Source organism: Alligator mississippiensis, chromosome 3, assembly GCF_030867095.1.
Source record: "Alligator mississippiensis isolate rAllMis1 chromosome 3, rAllMis1, whole genome shotgun sequence".
NCBI classification, from domain to species: Eukaryota; Metazoa; Chordata; order Crocodylia; family Alligatoridae; genus Alligator; species Alligator mississippiensis.
Window position 1 is genome coordinate 15,773,648 of NC_081826.1, and position 19,705 is coordinate 15,793,352.

At 41.1% G+C, this 19,705-nt stretch overlaps 1 protein-coding gene across 1 annotated transcript in view; it reads left to right on the forward strand.

The window, feature by feature from the left end:
• ADCY8 (adenylate cyclase 8) overlaps positions 1 to 19,705 on the forward strand; it is a 194,092-nt gene that overhangs the window by 116,860 nt on the left and 57,527 nt on the right. The window contains 2 exon segments of the mRNA XM_014611460.3: positions 2,972 to 3,130; positions 10,734 to 11,004. Of these exon segments, the coding sequence (XP_014466946.2) occupies positions 2,972 to 3,130; positions 10,734 to 11,004 (430 nt within the window).

The following is a 19,705-nucleotide window of genomic DNA, read 5'->3' on the forward strand; positions in this document are numbered from 1 at the left end:
CAGGTTATAGCAACTTCCCAGCCAAATTTCCTTTCTTCTGGCCATGGAGGCTGGAAAGGAGATAGGGTAGAAATTGCTATGGCAATTCTGTGCTAACTGGGGATTTCCTTAGCTAGCCTGCTAAGCTGGTTTCGGGGCATTTTCATGCAGATAAAGCATTATCGCTCTCTTTCTTTCAAATATTTGGATGATCCTGAGATACTACGATGAAGTGGCCTATAGAAATACCTACACCGATAGATAAAGATGTTTCACACTGATGTCTGTAAGGCTGAAAGCCAAGCTTTAAACTGTGACATGCCGGAGTCTCTCAATTAACTCCTGGAGTTCCCAGTCAACCCCTGTTAGAGAAAAACAGTTTTTTGCTTTGTTTCACTTTGTTCTCCACAAAGAGGAAATGCTAAAAATGCAATTGAAACAAAAAAAAATGCTGTTCAGAGCAGGATTCAGAATGCCGTCAGTCCCAAGAGGTAGTAAGTACCTCAGGAGGGAATAGCAGTTCATTTGAAGTGCCCATAATAGGTGGGTTTGAATGCAAAAAAGATAGAGACAAAAAGCCAGGCATGCTCGTTGCTTGTAAGGAAACCTATTTGTGCTTGACACATTGTGGAAGAATTATTCCAAATGAATAGGTTTTACCAATGTGCAAATGTCTGACCACTTTACCTGCCAAGGTCGTTGAGACCTGCTGGTGTCCTGGTCTGATGAGTAAGCACTGCCCTAGCAGGATAATAGCTGCATAGGCACATATTACAGACATCATTTTTCTAAGATTTCAGAACATTCAGGTGAGGACAGTAAAGGGGAATTGCTTTTCCTGTGATTCTTCACAATTTGACAGCATTTCTTTCCATTTCCTCTTTTTAACACATTGAATTGATGCCCTTGTTGACAGCCGTCAAAGGCCAAGCACTGAAGGGACTCAATCAGCAATTTTCCTGGACTCCTGTAGGTACCTGAGGCATGGTGGTCTCCTGTAGGTACCTGAGGCATGGTGGTCTCCTGTAGGTACCTGCTGAGGTCCTGGTTAAGGCACCTGAGGCATGGTGGGCACCTGAAGAAACACGACAGCATGCTCTTTGATCTTTGCCTGTGCTCTTGCAGGGTGGCACACTATTTCCACAGACTTCAGTGGCAGCAGGGCTGGAACAACTGTAGAGAAAGAGCAGACTGACAGTAACAAAGTGCACTTTATTTCCGCTGAGATTGCCAACAGGGCTACTAATTAGTGCTGACTAGTGGTGATTTTCTAAAGCAAATGAATGGTGTTAGACTGAGATCTCTGGAGGCTACACAATTCTACATATCCTCATAGGAGATACAGCACAGGCAACTTAGTTACGAGTTTCGCACCTTACCCTGCCAAAGTGTCTTGACTCTGATTCGGAAGTACCCTTTCTAGGGAATGGTGATTTAGTATCCACAGTCTCTTGCCATACAAAGTGCTTTTGGATTTATTTGAAAGGAAGGGGCTATCTTAACGTAGAGTAGCTCCGTTTACTCCAACAGACCTACAGCTTAAACCAGACCCAGCACTTAAGTATTCTTTCTGGGACTGTTAGTAAAGGCACCTAGTAGTGTTAACTAGGTAGGAGGGTGATCCTTGTGGGATGAGTTTTACCAGGCACAAAAGGACACCGCTAAGGACTGTTGTGCAGCCTTAACCCTGTCATTTCCTTGTTGGTAAGTGCTTAACTAAGCAAACGTAGCATTTTTGTAACAGAGGTTGTGTGTACAGAAATTCTCCTGGACGGCAAGCATCCTAGTGATAGTGCATGGAGATTTAAAAAGTTGGATACAGTATATGTGTCCCATGCAATGATAATGCATCCATGCACCATAGCTGGTCTGCAGAAACAAACAGCTCTCTTTTAAACCTTGGTGGTTGTGAACTTAGGGAAGACACTTTGGGGAAAATCTAGTTTAGCCACATAGGTGCTCCCAGTTTAGGCTCGAGCATATGTAAGCATTAGGCATCTGGCTCCAGGAGGCTAAATCAGAAAAATGCAGTTCAGTGCCTAGATTCCCAATACGCTCAATGGGAAATTAGGGCACTTTAAGAGAGTGAGACCTACAGTCCAAATGCTTGGAGTGAGCCAACAGGAAATGCTGATCACAGGGTGGGAGTGACTGGAGGACTGTGCCATGCTCTCAAGATCATTTCTGTATTTTGTCCAATTATTGTCTAATATAGAATGCAGAAATGCCCTCTAATGTCAAATTGCATTCATGCAATCTCAGCTAGTTTTGGTGCAAACAGAGTTACTCTGAGAGAGATCCTAAAAATGTTTTTATCATGGGAAAATTATATCATTTGTAAAAATGCATCATACTCAAAAAGGGATAAGCTATTTCTTTTCAACCTGTCCAAAATGAATTCCCTTTTGGGCAAACACCAATCCTGGAAAATTTCAGCCAGAAACCTGAGAGTTTTACAAAGCTGTAAGTGGCTCATAATAGGAAGTTAGAATTGGGACCTCTGTATAATTTAACTGTGATAGTTTCTCTTAGTGTTAAATGTTCTGTTATGTTTTTATACAAAAGGCCTCAATGGATCCATTCAAGCATTTCTGCTTCTCTCTCTTTTTGTATTTCTGTATAATGGGAATAATGTGTGTACCATTGAGCTGTGCATGCAATTAAGCGCCTTTGTAAAAATCCTGCTTTCAGAGCTATTCTATGACTGCATGTGTACTGCCACCCCACAACTGTTATCTCTTAATTGTACAAACCTATTGAGTATCCCTTCACACCAAATTGGTGTTGTATTTTACAGCTTTCTTTTCTCTAAACATATGTAAATCCCTGACACGTAGTTAATTCTGCAGCTGCCTAACTATCTGGCAAGGCCTGGAAGACAAGTCAATACTGAGGGGTGAAAATGTGATGGATCATAGTTTCAGCTTTCGCTAAAGTTGATGGCAGGAGCATATCTCAGAACGCTGTGTCTATTAACATTTTTGCCACGCAGGTATGTTAGGTCAAGAACAAAGCATGACATTGACATGCGGATAGGAATACATTCTGGATCCGTGCTGTGTGGAGTTTTGGGCCTACGGAAGTGGCAGTTTGATGTCTGGTCATGGGATGTGGATATTGCCAACAAGCTTGAGTCAGGTGGAATCCCTGGGTAAGACACAACGTGTTTCCATCCATTATATACTTTTCTTTTCCTCTGACAAATTAACTGTCTTTCCAGTAGCTAAGGAGCGGAGATACGCGTGCACAGGACATCCTTACAGCAAGGTTGATCAAATGTAAGTCTGCAAAAGCTGTTCAGAAAATTGTCACAAAAGACAGACATGTTGGATTCGCAAGTCAGATATGTATTGTTTCCCACAGTATATAAGTGTTTGAGGCAAGAATACAGATCTCATTTCCTTGTCTCACCTGATAGTCAGACTTTGGAGTTGTGGATCTGACTGAAAAAAGGACTAGTGTCCTCTGCAGTGGGTCCTTGATGGTATTCCACCAAGAACTACTCAACAAACAACTTCCATATGTAGCACATTTACCTGCTCCTGGTTTCTGTCTTCTGCTGCCTCAGTTTCCCTCCTTCCCAGTTCATATTTTTCACACTGAAAAAGTTTTTTGTCCTTCCAGGAGTCTGGGTCATCAACACACAATTTAAAACAATACCGATATTTGCCACAGTCTTCCTATCTAACTCACAGCCATTGCAGCAAGGCTCTTAGTCCTGTCTGCATGGAGGCTTTTCCATAGTAGGTTTTCTCCCCATGCTCCAGCCTTGCAGGCTGACTCCTGGTTCCTGTGAGGTTACACACACTAGGCCTCTGCTTGCAGACTAAACAGAGGGCACATCTACACATGCACTTTAATGTGCATTAGCCAATTTTAATGAACATTAAATCATCACAAAAAACCATGCACTTTTGCTAATGCTCATTAAAATAATCGAATGCACCTTTGTCCAGTATCTCACAGTCGAGGTACTAAATTTAATGTGCATTAGCAAAAGCACATTAATGAATGTGTAGATATGCCCAGAGTCTCTCTGTGTGTGTGGAACTTCTCTCCCGCCCCTTTGAGGCTCTCCCCTGAAGGGTTAGGGAAAGTACCTCAAAGTTTCTAGCTGGCCTGGTTTTGACTTGCATACTTTGTCACCTGAGCGTTATACTCATTGCCCCCAGCTGAGAAGGTGGGCTGAACTTGTCAGAAGAAAGATTAAGCCCAAAACCTCCTCAAGGCCAGATCATCCTATGATTCCATGTCTGAGACTAGATTCATACATTAGCTTTTAGTTAAAGTATTCTCCTTTAACTAGCACATCAACATTATTTTTTAGCCCTTTGTTCCTCTTTGTGGGTACAAGAAACGTGCATGCAGTTTCCATCGAGTTTTCACAAGAGGTAGGAGTATTGTTGCATCTTCAATAAACTGCCAACCTAATTTAATGGAGTTTTGAGAAACCTACCCTCCAGGGATTGTTCACAACCAACTTCATGCTTTGAGTTGCTAATGTATTGCTTTGTGATCTTTTCCAATCTATATGTGGAAATATATGTATTTCCATCCATCTGCCTGGCTTGTCCTTACCTGAGGTGGCCACTTCACCAGAGGGCTGAAACATTATCTGTGCCTGACACGACCTGCAGTTCAACACAGGTTGAGAAGCCGCAATCCATATGTTTGGCATAATGAGTTAAATTCCTCATTACCTTCTCCAGACAAACCACTTACCCTGTGACTGACCTGCTAAAGACCAATCATATTGCTGTATTGACTGCAGAAATCCCGGTTCAAGCTTAGATTTGTTTCACATTAAAGCACCGAGCAAAAGTCCTCCTCGATGCAGGATTGTGCTCCTGGACCTGAGCAAAACCATCTGTAGAAGTCCTGGAGCAGGCTAAAGGCATCAGCACGTGAAAATGTTACCATGAGACTAAGAAGAGTTGTGCTTTATGCACATTAGCTGCTCTGGGGTAACTACTCATGTGGCCGTTCTTACCCATGGTGGTTTATCCCTCTATGAAGATGGTTAAGCTGCAGGATTTCATAGATTTCATAGACATTTGGGCTGGAAGGGACCTCGGGAGATCATCGAGTCTGGCCCCCTGCCCCAGGGGCAGGAAGTCAGCTAGGGTCAAAGGATCCCAGCAAGATAAGCATCCAAACATTTCTTGAATGAGTCCAGAGTAGGTGCCTGGAGGGAGTCTATTCCAGACCTTGGGAGCTCGGACAGTAAAAAGTTTTTCCTTATGTCCAGCCTAAAACAGTCACAGAGGAATTTATGATGGTTGGTCCGTGTTATCCCTTGGGGTGCTCTGGTGAACAGACGTTCCCCCAGATCCTGATGCACACCCCTTACATACTTATAGGCAGCCACCAGGTTAGCTTTCTTTTGATGTAGAGGAAGAGCCTTCAGAGAGGCATTTACTTTGAAGCAGCTGATGCATGCTAGCAGCCTGCTGTCCTTTGCCCATGGCAGCTTCTTTGTGAATGGCCCAGCACAAATCCCACTGCAAGAGATAAGGGGACTTGTGCTGAGCCATTCTGTCTCTGAGCACCTAGAACAGGGATGTCAAACATACAGCCCACAAGTCAAATCTGGTCACAGTGCTGCTCCATCGGGCCTACTGGTGGGCCTGGGGGCTTGGGGGCAGGGTCCTGGTGGGCATGGGCCTCTGTAGCAGGAGGCAAGTGAGGGCTGTGCAACACAGTCCTCTGTTGCCCTATAGCTGCCTGGCCTGCCACCTCTTGCATACCCTGCCATGGCAAGCAGCTGCCAGGCCATGGTAGCTACGTCCACTGCCACTATCCCATGCCCCAGGTGAGATTGGGCTTGCAAGGAGTCCCTGCAATCTAGATCCTACTCCAGGACCAAAGTGAGTTTGATACCCCTGCCTTCAAACCATGATTCCAATTGCTGGGCCATAGACATGGAGCAGGTCAGTCACAAAAGGACAGAGGGGACAGAGGAAGGTAGGCTGTTCCCCCAACATGTTCATGCAGCACCAGACAACATCTACGCTTGCTACAACCTGAACAGGGAGCAGAGTAAACACCTTAGCACAGCCCTGTAGGCAGGCTAATTACCTCTGCAGCTGCAGAGCTTCTGAGACCAAGCGAAGCACTGTGCTAACATGGTTCTGCTGCTGCCTGTTCAGGGGGTAGCACACCACGGCAGGATTTTGTGGCAATCGACATACTGCCACATGCTCAGGCAGCTACAGAGGATGGCTTCAGGTTGCAGAGATTGTGTGGCTCACTTTGCAGTGGCTAATGTGAACTGTTGTACCAAAAAAGCCAAGAATCATTATCTTTTATCCCTCCTGATTGAATCTATCTTTATTGATTCGTGGAGAAATCATTTTTCCAGAGTGTTACAAAAATGTTTATTCTCGATAAGCATCACACCAAAGCAACAGCAGAAAAATTGTCTGAAAATCAGTAGAAAATGAGTCACGTTATCTATCTGTTGGCATTTCCTGTGATTAGTTTAAAAACATTGCTGTACCCCGGGAAATGACTCTGCCTTTTCTTCTGTATATGATCTGTATGTGGCTGAGTCACAGGCATGTTCTTTGCAGACATAAACACATCGCCATGACTATTTACACTACAAACTGATATAGCAACAGATGAATAAACCTTGTTGTCATCAGTAAAATGGTCAGCTAAGTTCTGCTTCCCCAGTCTAGATTGTAGTGGAGTAAATTTTGCTCCTGTGCATATTCTTACTGCAGAAGGCCTATAGACCACATACAGTGTGTCTACACCATCTCCCTGGGACTCCCAGAGAAGACCACTGTTAGGTATGTCCCATGCACCAAACTCAGAAATGAGGCAGTGATGACACTGGGAGGCTGCTCTCTACCCACACCATCCAGATCTCTGCTTTCCATATGCAGCGGTAGGTGGAGCCTCCAAAATGGTTTCACTGCCTTATCTCTGAATTCAGCATGTGCAAGCAGGAGCAGGTGGGAGGGCATGCTTGAGAGCAGAGTGCCCCCAAACCACTTGGGACAGAGTGCAGACATACCCATACCCATAGATTGCACTGAGGCTCCCAAACCAGTGATGTCATTGGTGCCTAAATCCAAAACCAGCATGAGAATAGCAGTAAGCAGAACACCCGAGTGAATAATAGTACAAGGAACAATTCTTGACTTTCAGATCCACTTGCAGTTTGCAGCACTGAGGCAGAAATCATTCCCAGGTTTCTAAACTAAGTAAATTTATCCAGAGGCCATTGACAGAACAAAATTGGGACTCTTACAATATTAATCTAAAGTCACTTTGTTCTGTATGAGAGCTAGGGACCTAACTTCTAATACATGTGATTTTGGACCTTGGAAGTCATCTGTTGGGCTGGCAGAGAGCACAGATAATAATTGATTTTTCAGACTACATTATTGAAAAGCAGGTTCAAAAGCAGGCCTTGGGCCTGATTCCAATCTCATGCCTTTTCTACACTGGGCTAGAGCCACTGACTTTAATGCATTTAAAGTCCCCCTGATATACACCAATTGCTCCAATTTACACTGAGGTGTGTCCACTGCAAGAAAATGTAAAATATGTGTAAGGGAGAAACAGAAATCATTTTTAAACTGTTAGCTGTTTTATTAAAATTTTGTCCATTTATATGCATCACATCAAAGCCAGTACCACATTTTACTTTGAGATGCTATCTGCATTATAAACCCCATATATCAGAAGTTTATAATTCAGCTGAAATTATATTAAGCCAAAATTCAGCCTAATTATATTAAGCCAAAACTCAGCACAAAGATAGTCACCTTAGCAACTACTGTATTTTTATTTATTTATTTTGCATTTAATACTGTACCTAAGTCAATTTAGCCTTTTTTCTAGGAAACAAAATCTCTTTCTGAGGGATCATAGGATTTTTTTTAAATGTGCTGGTAAAAAATGCTTAAATTTGAGAGTAGAACTCGAGTGTTTTGAGAGCCGTGACGGTCCAGGAAATGTCCAAGAAGCAAGTGTTTTTGGTGGTATCTTTGATTATACCAACTGTATAGCTCATTTAGTAAAAGATATCCCAGAAAAACCTTGCCCCTTAAATTTGAGAAACATTTCTATAGTCATTTAGCTGTGAAAGATCACTAATCTGTATGGATTTTTTTGGAAAGGGGTCAGGTCTTTATATGATGAGAATTGGAATAATTAACAGACTTCAGTGGCACGATAATGATTTACACCAGCTGAAGACCTATTCCAAGGTTTTAAAATGGCTGAAATTCAGATTTTTCAATTCTTTTTGTATTATGTACTAATAATTCATCATCCATATAGCTCTTGATCCAGTTTCATGCCAAGTTCCCTTCACTCCTACGCACAGAAGTGAAAAAACAGTCAAGCACATTGGAGGCACTCAACACAAAGGGATGAACACACAAGCTTTCTGTGATTATAACAAGGGTTTTGCAGAGTGTAAATTAGCATAAATCTGCATGGCATCCAATAAGATCTATAGCAAGAGTTGCAAAGAGTTGGCGGATAGTATGGACCACTTCTTCAGACTTCAGAGGAGCTAAGCCTATTTACAGCACACGAGGGTCTGGTCCACATCTGATTCCCCCTATTAGGTACCTAAGCACAGTCCTATTCCGTGTCATCTTAGCCATAAGACTAGGCCACAAAGAAGAAGAAAAGAGGTGAGGGACCCTCTATCTTTTATAATAACAGTTTTTCAGGGCTTATACAGGATGAAACTAGATGGCACTTAGGCACATACTAGGTAGGCTTGGATCTGCTGCTAAGTGTGTTGTACATCACCTGTATACATATACTGAAATCTTTCAAAAGTTACTAATGATTTTGAGTGCCCATTTTTAGATGTCCAACATGAACCATGAATTTCAGAATTAGGCATCCACAGTCACTAGTCACTGTTGAAAATTTTGGCTTGATAAGAATCTGTCCAAAGACCATTGTCTACATTAGCTTATAATCCTTTGGTAATGCTGTTCAGTCAAAACATATAATACTGAGTATTGCTGTTTTGTGCTGCTAGCCAGAGTTCGTGTTTTATTTGTGTCTAAAATCATTCCTGTCCATAGTAGGTAGTGTATTTACTGAAGTCAGAAATAAGTCACACCTGAAATTTTTTACCTAACCTTCCTTCCCTCTCCCTCAGTTTCCATGATATTAGTTAATATAACCCAAATCCAAAGTACATCTGATGATGGTTGTAAAAAAGCAAATCTCAATCATGCATCTACAAAACTAATACCCAGCTTCAGCTTCCTTCACCATCTTAAGGTTCAGATGTGGATGTCCTAGCTCACAGACACGTCTACATGGACATTAACACACTTTAGTTAGTGCACATTAAATCTAGTACCTCCAGGTGCCTGTAGACATGCCAGGAGGCTGCTCCGACATGCTGTAGTTACAGAGCATTGGAACAGACATTAAAATAGGCTAATGCGTATTAAAACGCATGTGTAGACATGCCTACTGAGTAATACTATATTCCAGGACTAGCCTCACTGAAGTCATCCCATGGAGAAATATTAAACCACTTTTCCTGCAGTCTGTTCCAATGTTTCTTGGAACATGCATAGAATCTGGTTGAAATGAAAGACATTCCTCACTGTTACCCAATTTTGTCTACATAACTCCATGTGTAAACACCAGAGTCTGTTGACTTCCAGTTAATCAAGTCTGCTGGAACATTATAATTAGCATGCTCCAGCCAATCTCTGTTTATTGTGTATCAGCATCCCCACATTTTAAAATGGTGGCAGGGGCATTTGAAGTAAAGCTCGTTCACTAGGGTTTAGTTCAAGTGCCCCTACAACCATTTTGAAGTGCAGAGATGCTGATACAGGAGGCACTGCGAGCACTTTAATTAGAGTGGTTCTTGGAGCCATTCTAGTTAAAGCCCCTCCTCCCCCCAACCAGCCTCGGAGCATGTATAAAACTGCCCTCCGTTGTGAGATACTGGGAAAATGTGCATTAGCCTGTCTTAATGTGTATTAACTAAAGAGCACACTTTTTAAGTGACACTTAATGCTCATTAGCTTATTTTAATGCACAATAAGTAAAATGCATGTATTTTTAGTGACACTTTAATGCACATTAAAGTAGGCTAGTGTGTATTAAAGTGCACATGCAGATGTGGCAACTGAGTAAGACTGTATTCCAGGACTAGCCTCACTGGAGTCATCTCACTTTTCCTGCAATCTGTTCCAAAAGAATCTTGTGGAAATGAAAGAAAGTCCTAGCTGTTACCCAACATTGTCTACATGACTCCATGTATAAACACCAGTATAAGTGCCTCAAATCTGGGGTAGAGTTATTCCAGGAAAAATATGTAGTGAAAAATCACTGATATAAATAGCACTTATAAGTGGGTCTTCTGTCCACTTTTATCCTGGGATAGCCGCTTCTTATAGGCAACCAGGCAGCTACATGCTCCCCACCACCTGCTAGCTCTTGCAAGCAACTACTCTTGGATAGCTGCTCAATGGTATGCAAAGTGCCATTTACACTGGGATACAAAACCAGTGGAAATTGTACCCTGTGACTGTAAAGCAAGCTAGGCATCATTAATGACTAAAGGTTCGATGGAGAATATAATATTTTATTCTTTTTTACTATCGTAAATATAATCATATGTAACATCGACAAGTAAGTTTACATATAACATTAAATAAGTCTGCAAAGCTTTTGATATGCCACCCTGTCAAAATCAATCTCTAGAGCACTGTCTGTATTAATTACTGCTCGTTTCTAATGTGCAGGAGGATCCATATATCCAAAGCCACTCTGGACTGCCTGAACGGGGACTATAAAGTTGAAGAAGGGCACGGCAAAGAACGAAATGAATTCCTGAAGAAACATAACATTGAGACCTATTTAATAAAGCAGCCTGAAGAGAGTCTGTTGACTTTGCCTGAAGACATTGTGAAAGAGTCTGTCAGCTCTGCAGACAGGAGAAACAGTGGGGCAACATTTACAGAAGGATCTTGGAGTCCTGAACTTCCATTCGATAACATAGTGGGAAAGCAGAATGTAAGTCAAACTTTCTTGAATGTCATCAGCTCTGAAAGCATGCTTGAGTGCATCTCAATAATGAAAGCCTCAGAGAAAAAAACAAATTCATCTTTAACCTTTTCTGTAACGTGTACTGTAAGTACAAATGATTAAACAAATTGCTTCAGGACAGAGTTAACCTATGTATCAGAATCAGGGAAATGCTAGGATGTAGAATGTATTTTTTTTTTGGTCCGACTAAAATGAAATACGATTCAACTGAGTTTTAATTGAGCAGCCCTCAAAGATGCTAATTAAATGTTAAGTTAATGTCATTAAACCACACAAAGTGTCCACGTCACCGTGTGTAACTTGTGTTATATATTTTCAGTGCACTGCTGTGTCCATTGTCAAAGTTAAGAGGCAAGTGGGTGTACGTTGTACCACTTATTCAAATGTAACAGGGTGATGCATGTGTCAAAGCAAAGAGATCTAGCTTAACCTGCACCTTGCAATAGCAATATTGCTACTCTTCTCATTCATTCTTCATTAGCTTTTTAAAAGGGAATGTCCATGATACAGTTATGGTTCCTTAATAGGTGTTTCATGGTGTCATGACTAGCTCAGAAGAAGTAGGGAGCAAGAACTTGAAAGAAATGTCTCTCTCTAGATTGCTCTCAATCAGACCCTTCCCAAAAGCATTTTGTGCTAAATGCAAGCATCCTGCGATCCAACAGTTCTTTATAGTCATAAAACAGTTGTGAAGCCTGTCTGTTTAAAGGAATTAAAGATGAAAAGGTTAAAATGCCCTAAGACACCACTCTTTCCACTGCATTTGAAAGATTGATGAGTCATTGTGAAACAAGGTCAGCTTGAATTGCCGTCCATTTTTTTGTGAGCGATCTGTAATGACATGATATATTCTTTCTTTTGCTTCACGGACTTAGTCCTACTTGTCTGAAGTGTCTGCAGACCTTAAAGCTTTGTTGTGTGGAGATCTTGCTTTCTCAACTGTCTCTTGCCTATTTCAAATCTGCTCTAAAGTGACAGACCCTCACAAGTGATCAGTTCTTTGTGGCGTCCTTGTCCTTTCTCAAGCTGAAATGGCGCATGGCCCAGTTCGCCATTATATAAAACATCTGTTTTATATATGTATCCCTGTGTTTGCATATCTGCATGGACAATTCCTTTCAGCTCTCACTGCCTTTTCTCTGCTTGTATCTCTATTCTCATTTCATTGGGAATAGAAGAGGGCATGCATATTGCAATGAATAGCTTTTCACAACACTCTCCTTTCCTTGTTCTTTCTCATTAACACATTCTAGGTTTTAATAGAGCCAAAAATTTGGATTTCGCTGTTATCCCATTTTCCATATTCTCCACAGTATCTGACCTTAATACTAACAGTGAAGAGATACGGGAACTGTGTTTTTATATTGTTGACCTTCTTTGACCTAATAAGCAAGTTAAAAGTCTATGAAAATTACTGAAATGTATGAATAATGCACTTCCCTTGAAAGAGGTTTGCTTCTTATGGCATCCCCATGAATTTTAATCAAAAGAAGATGGCTTCTCCCTATTTTGATTGAAAATAATTTTTTTCCAATATTAAAATAATAACTCATTTCTGCTCCATAATAATCCATTGGTTGGATAAAAGTTTTAAATGCCCAGTTATTACACGAGTGACTCAATAATTATGTAATTTTCAATTTTAAAATCAAGATAGCAGCCATTAATGTTCATTAATGATGGGCAAGAGCTAACATAGCAATGTGATGGCAATTTTAAATTCTGCAAGCCTGTTATATCTTTCTCCACGGACTGGTCAGCCTTGGACCGAATAAAAAATTAATAGTATTAATTATGCGACAGAAGGGTCGTTTGTAGCAAAAGATGGTGGAAAGCCAAATGGCGCCAGCTCCACATTCTACCTCCTTTAATAATTGCCAGTATCATCAAATGATTTCATTGAGATTGGTTAATTATAAGATTTGGGTAACTCAACTCATTTGGCACCTGGGGCTTAATTTTAGGTGTTTCTGAGTTTTCGAGGATGTGGCATGTGAGAGTTTCTTGCAATTTCTCTCCCCCAAACTTGAATTCATGACATTTCATGTGATCTCCCTTACATTTATTTTGAACTGGTGGCCTGTGACAGCGAATGGGAAGTGTGAGATTGGATGTAGAGATAGAATAAGAAGTCCTGTGTACAAGAGCAAATGAGAATGCTATGGGTGACCAAGCTGGTGAGTCAGGTTTGGTTGTGAAGTCTGTTGAGGTTATGTGTGGATACTGTCCTATGCACGTGCAGTGTAGCGTCTCTGGAAGTGAGGTGTTGAGAGAGACAGGCTATTTTATAAAGCAGAGAGAGGTTCTATCACCTACAGTATGTGAATGGTCGAGGGAGCTAGATCCTGTCTGTCTTTTGCAGATGTTTTATCCAAGGACAGAATATGCCTCTTGATGTTACTCTGAAAACATTTGACAGCAGCATTATGATGCAGATTACAAAAAAAAGTGGATCCAAGACTACTGTGTGTTGTGTGCACATATTCCAATGATGGATGTGGCAAACTTACTAATTCAGGTGTTTTATAAGTAATGTTTAAAGAATGCCATTAATATTTGATAAGTATGAACAAGCTCTAAAAGAGCAATAGTGAAGGAACACAAGCTAAGGTTCAGGTAATGCTTTTAATCCGCTCATTAACACAAGTTGGATGAAGAGGAGCATATGTCTCTGCACTTTCTCCTCCCATTATACTAAAACTCCACAGCATAAGAGCAGATGAGAATATGAGGTGGGCATGTTCTTAATTCATGCTCCCACAATGTTCCTGGTGAGTCGATTAACATAAGGATGCTCCATCCAACAGGCTGAAAGTTGAAACTGGGAACTCCCTTGTCTCCCACTGAAAGCCCTTATTCACTTCCAGCATCCTTATAAAAGCAATTGCTTCTGGGAGGTAGAGTCCTGAGCCTGCCTATGCTTACATGACTTTATCATCTCCACTTGGAAGCAAAGACTGAAAGCTTTCATTTTGTTGCTTTAAAAACCCTTCCTATAAGCATTCTCCTCTCAGACCTTACATCAAGTATTACGGTATATATTGTGTTTGATATGAATATATATATATCTATATATGAATGTCTATATAAGCAAATTCTTCCCCTGAAATAAGAATATATATAGATATAGATATACAAACGTGCACACACACACATATATTCACACACACACATCTACTTATCTATTCATACCAAACACAATATATACCATTATACTTGATATAATGGCTGAAAGGAAAATGCTTATAGCAAGAGTTTTTAAAGCAACAAAATGAAAGCTTTCAATCTTTGCTTCCAAGTGGAGATAATAAAGTCATATATGTAATACAACTGAACTAGGCCCCTTTCTGCAGTATGAACTATAGTCCATTGTGGCTCATCTTCCCAACATTTTTTTTTAGCAAGATGATATTTAAAAAAACCCCCAAAACTTAAATGCACTTGAAGCACTCTTGGTTCCCAATGAAATTACAGGTCAATCAATAGCACTGATGCTTGAGACTGTCTTTACCTATAAAATACCAGGGAATGGCAGTCTGATACCTCAGGGTTTCAGACAGTGAGAGACTTAGATGTCTGGACAGCAGGCTCCTAGAGGGGAATGAAAAACTCTGCTGGCAATGCTTACAACTTCCTATTCAATGCAGAAGGGTTGTGTGTGGCCTCAGAGTGAGATCCAGAACAGACAGCTGCCTGAATGAGGAACTGCTTAAGACGACCCAGAAGAAACCCTGAGCACAAGGCTGGGTATGCAATCCCAACTCTGTTTCTGCATTTTATTCAGTGATCATTAAATGTGAAATACAGAAATGGTCCTTGAAACAGACTGGAACCCAGGACTTCTCCCAGCCCAGGTGACTGCTATAACCAGTAGGCAACCTGTTAACCAAACTTTGGTTTGAGTCAGGTGGCAGGTAAGGGCAGAGATGAGAGATGAGAGACAAAAGCTGTGCTTTATCAAAGCACACTTTATTGACAGCTGACACAAGATTTCCAAACAGTGGGTTTATTATCTTGCTAATGGAGTTCAGGTCCCTCAAGGTGGGCACCCGAAACAGCATGGAACAACACTCCATCAAACAGCCAAAAACATGGGCTGGTGAGAGATGCAGTCCAGTCAAACAGAGGTTGTAGTTCAGTGTTTTCCTCTGAACTTTGCAATTTAAATTTAACAACTTATCAAATATGCATAACCCAAAAAATATGTAACAATTGCTACAGTACTATCACAGTATCTGGTCACACACAGTTGTGTAAAACAATCTTAAAAACGTCCACACCCACTCATGTGCTGTAACTCCCTCTGCGGTTCAGAAACAAGATAAGCAAATTCTTCCCCTGAAAGAAGAATTAAGCATCTAACTGAAACCAGGGAAACCATCAGGCTTGTGACTCAACTGCAATGCCATGCAGTCATGCTTCTTGCCTTCTGACCCAAACAATCTTGATTCTTTTATAGAAAGTGGAAGAGGAGCTAGTGGAAAGTACCCTTGTTCCAACTGGCCTGGTTTATAGCTATAGCCTGGTGCTTATGGCAATCTTCTGGGCATTGGGAGATGTGGGGATCAGTCCCCTAAGGCAGAAGCTGGAATTGAATCCAGATTTCCTCCCCCTGTCAGGCTATTACATGAAAAGGTGGCACCACCGCTAATTCTTTAAAACAAAGTGGTGACCCCCATAGCATTTTGTTGATAGGCCAATCTTGTCAGTGTGCTTTAGACATGGTCGGAGACTGCCCAGCAGATGCACCCCAGAGGGGCTAGATGCATTCTTCTATTTAGACTCCAGATCCCAGTCAGGCTTAGGCCGGAACAAGGCACTGATCTTACAGGCATAAATATAAATTTGAAACTGTTATCTTGTCATTTTACAGCGTCAATATAGCACTTACCTGAAAATTATGTCTCTGATAGAGAGGTCCATAATTAAAAAAAAATAAATCTTGCAGTCATTTTTAGAGAAAATTCAATAGAACTATATTTGTTTCATGCTCATGCACTTAAATAGGCTGCTATAAAAATAACCAAATTCATGTCATAGAAACATTTGGATTTTCAATCAGAATAACCCCTTCATGGAAAATTTTCACTTTTTGGAGAGTCAAAGCTAAACTGAAAATTGAAATATATCCATAATTTTAGGAAACAGAAGAGTTATGGAAAATTCTTTTGAAAATATTTATAGAAATTATCTACTGCTCTTCCATAGAAGAGGGCCTGGGGATATCTTCTACCTTAACAAGAACAGCAGGAAATGTTAACTAGTGTATTATTCTAGTTAACATTATTCTGTGTATTATTCTCTTCACTAGTGTATTATTCTAGTTGGTCACTGAGCAGATGTATTACCAGCTGGAGCCTCATTTCATAGTCATGGAGGTGTATAAAGGTATGGGTAGGATTTCCAAAAGAGCACCCAAGTTAAACAACTAACTCGCATTGAAGGTCAAATGAATAAGACTTTGATTACATCATTATTTTATCTAACATTAATGTAGGTTGGGTGCCTACATTCAGTCTGAATCACTCTAAAAACATAACCCTTGAAATCTTCTAGTGTGTCATTTCTTATGTCTAATAAAATAGAAGCCACCTGTTAGTACCACATATGATGCAAGTGCCACTTAGCCTAAATTCCAAATGATTAAGTTAATTCCAAATTCTTTTTTTTCTAGTCAACAAGAAACCCAATTTCATAATTAATTGTATGCAGAAAGTAGTGTGAAAGGAGTAGTTATTGCGTTGGTGCAAGTGAAGTATTCTCCTACTTCTTCCAACATTCTTGGGGTTTACACCAGTATTTCCTGTGCGTGCAGAACAGCCACTGATATCAGTGGGAGATTGAGCTTCAAGACAGCCCTGTTAATATTATACCAAATTTGTTTGTATAAGCAAATTGCAATAAGATAACCTATACACTTGTAGTGATATGATAACCAGGTGTTAATATGCCAAGACCAATTAAGTCAATGGGAGTATTGTCATTGACTTCTATGTCCTAAGTATTTGGCACTAGATCTGATTTGTCATGTAAACACCTATGCGTAGGTACTGGAATGCCCAGAATTTAGGCACCTTGACTCAGGAGGGCAATCTAGGTTTAGGTATCTGATATCCCTAGGCAGTCAATGGTGAGACCCAGGTGCTTCCAAAGCATGATCCAAATAGATTGGATTAGGAGTTTAGGCTTTCTCTACACAGGGTGTGGGGAGGTAGGCACCTTCAAAGGGTGGTCCAGAAAGCCCAGAGATGCTAGAAAACACAAAGCACAGGGGTGTCTCTAAACTCCCATGCCTCAGAGGAGCTTTTAGTGTCCAACTGCATGACTTTGTCCAGAAGCTTAGTATATAGAGTACTACTCAGTCATGAAATGAAGGACCTGGATTATAGGCCATATACCTCCCAAGAGTACTCAACAAACCCATATCTCTCATGTCACAGGAGAGTGTCCTCACTATCGTGTAATGGGCCACTGTGGTTGGGCACTCTCTCAACTCCTATTAAAGCTGAGCTACTGGGCAACCAAGAGCTGGAGGTTTATAGGGTTTGAAGGAGAACAAGCAAGAGAGAGCGTGACTCAGTCACCTAGTGGTTACGAGTCCTGGGTTCAGCCCCTACTGGCAGTCATTTCTGTTTCATAACCAATGGCTCTGTAATGTCAGATGTGTAGACAGGCCTGGGAAAAAAGGACTGGAACCCAGCATTGCATCCTCCATTGACTGCTTTGACACCATGGTCTTTCTGTAGGTTTAAGATAAGAAATAGCTGCTGTAACTCCAGCTACGTCTACAACGCAGCAGCAGTGTACCCAGAGGGAAACCTCCTGACCAAACCCTCTCATCCACTCCTACACACATGCTCCAGGCCTGAAATTATGGTTGTATGGCTGCTGTGGGGTCATTGCCAGTGTCTACTTTTAACCTTGAGAGGGCATCCCAGCTTTACTGCTGTATTTCCAGGGGAGGGGGGGGGGGGGGGGGGGGGGGCATGAAAGGAGGTAAATGGCTAATGGCCAGGAGCGTTGGACGCTTCACTGTAAACATGCCCTCGGGCATCTCTTGGCAAATGTTGAAGTGACTATTTTAAATTTGCTTTTATAAGAGATGCAGAATAAAGATGGGATATACAAGGCAAATCTGATTAGCACTCATCCCTTGGCCAGTGTGACCTTTTTATTTGATTCTAGTGTCCATTAGAGAGATAAAATTATCTTAAGTGTGCATGTATGTGTTTGTGCCAGAAAGAGAGAGAGAGAGATGGACAAATTCTATCATAATCACTTCTGGCTTTTCATTCTTTTTCCGGGTAAAATAATGATTATTTCAATCAGGCCCCATCTCTGCACCACCACCATTGCCCCAGTGGTGATTTGGAGGTCTATTTATGTGTCTGTGATTCTAACCCAATTAGTTAATTTATACAGCAACAAGGCAGCATGATTTTAACTATATTTTCTACAAATTGAGCAAAATTACTTTAGTCACCTGCTGGGGGGAATTGAGATCACATCTCTCAAGTAATCAAGTGTTATCCGGCTAAACATCAGGAGCTTGTCTGCCTCCACTTCCAGCAGTGCTATAATGACTTGACTTAATTCTGAAGGGACCAAAACATTTCAGACTCTGAAGTGATTCTGTTCTTATATATAAATTCAAGCACTGCTGCCACCACCCCATTGGAGCAGTGTATGCATAATAGCTTAGGCCTTGAATCCCAGTGCAAATTAAGTACTTCAAGGCCTGAAAATATCTAACATCTTTCTAAGGAATGTGCATTGCTGTAGCACTAGGGATGTGACACCCAACCTATTGGAATCAGTGGAAAGATTGCTAATGACTTCACTTTGGATCCAGCCTAGCCTGCGTCTTAACTCCTGTGTTCTGCAGGCCAGACCCAGATCTAGCCATGCCTGAAGCTATGTTATGGGAAGGTTTATTGGATTTCCCTCCCCCAAATCTGGTGGTACAGAAATTTGAGAAGTTAAGTGAACAACTGCATCAAAGCACAGACAGGATGAAATCTTAGTCTTATTGAAGCAAATGGCAATATTTTAACTGAATTCAGTACAGGAGATATTTCAGCCATGGGTTATGAGGTTCTATTGCCATGTTGCATTCTAAAGCAACTCTTCGAATTATGGGCTGTAAGAGAGCAATTTAGTATTCATGACATTAGTAACCTTAGAATCCATTCATCTTTGGCCTCTGTCTGCTAACCAGCTTGCTAGAAAAATGGTTGTTTGTATGATGTAAACACCTAATTTTTGAAAGACCACTCGCATGTTGTTACATGACACCCAACATTCATCAGGCGATAACACCGTCCAGTTGTAGGTGACTATGCTCTGAACTGCACCCAGTTGAGGTTTCCAGTGGGGACAGTCTCCTATGCTCAACAGTAATTAATACTAAAAAACCAGAGGAACCCTAAAGAAAGTGGCTATGGAATGACTTGCCCACAGGGAAAGCTTTTTTCTAACCCTTAATAATTAGAGGTTGTTTTATGCCCTGAGGGTTTATAAGCCTTCTATTCATTTAAAGCCCAGGAGTAGTCCAGACAATAATGCTTCATTTTTTCCATTCAGGATGCTGTCTTGTTGTGGTTCATGTTGTGAAATGTTACACCGAGTTGAGTTACTCACTTCATGAAAGCAAATTCTACATCTGCGC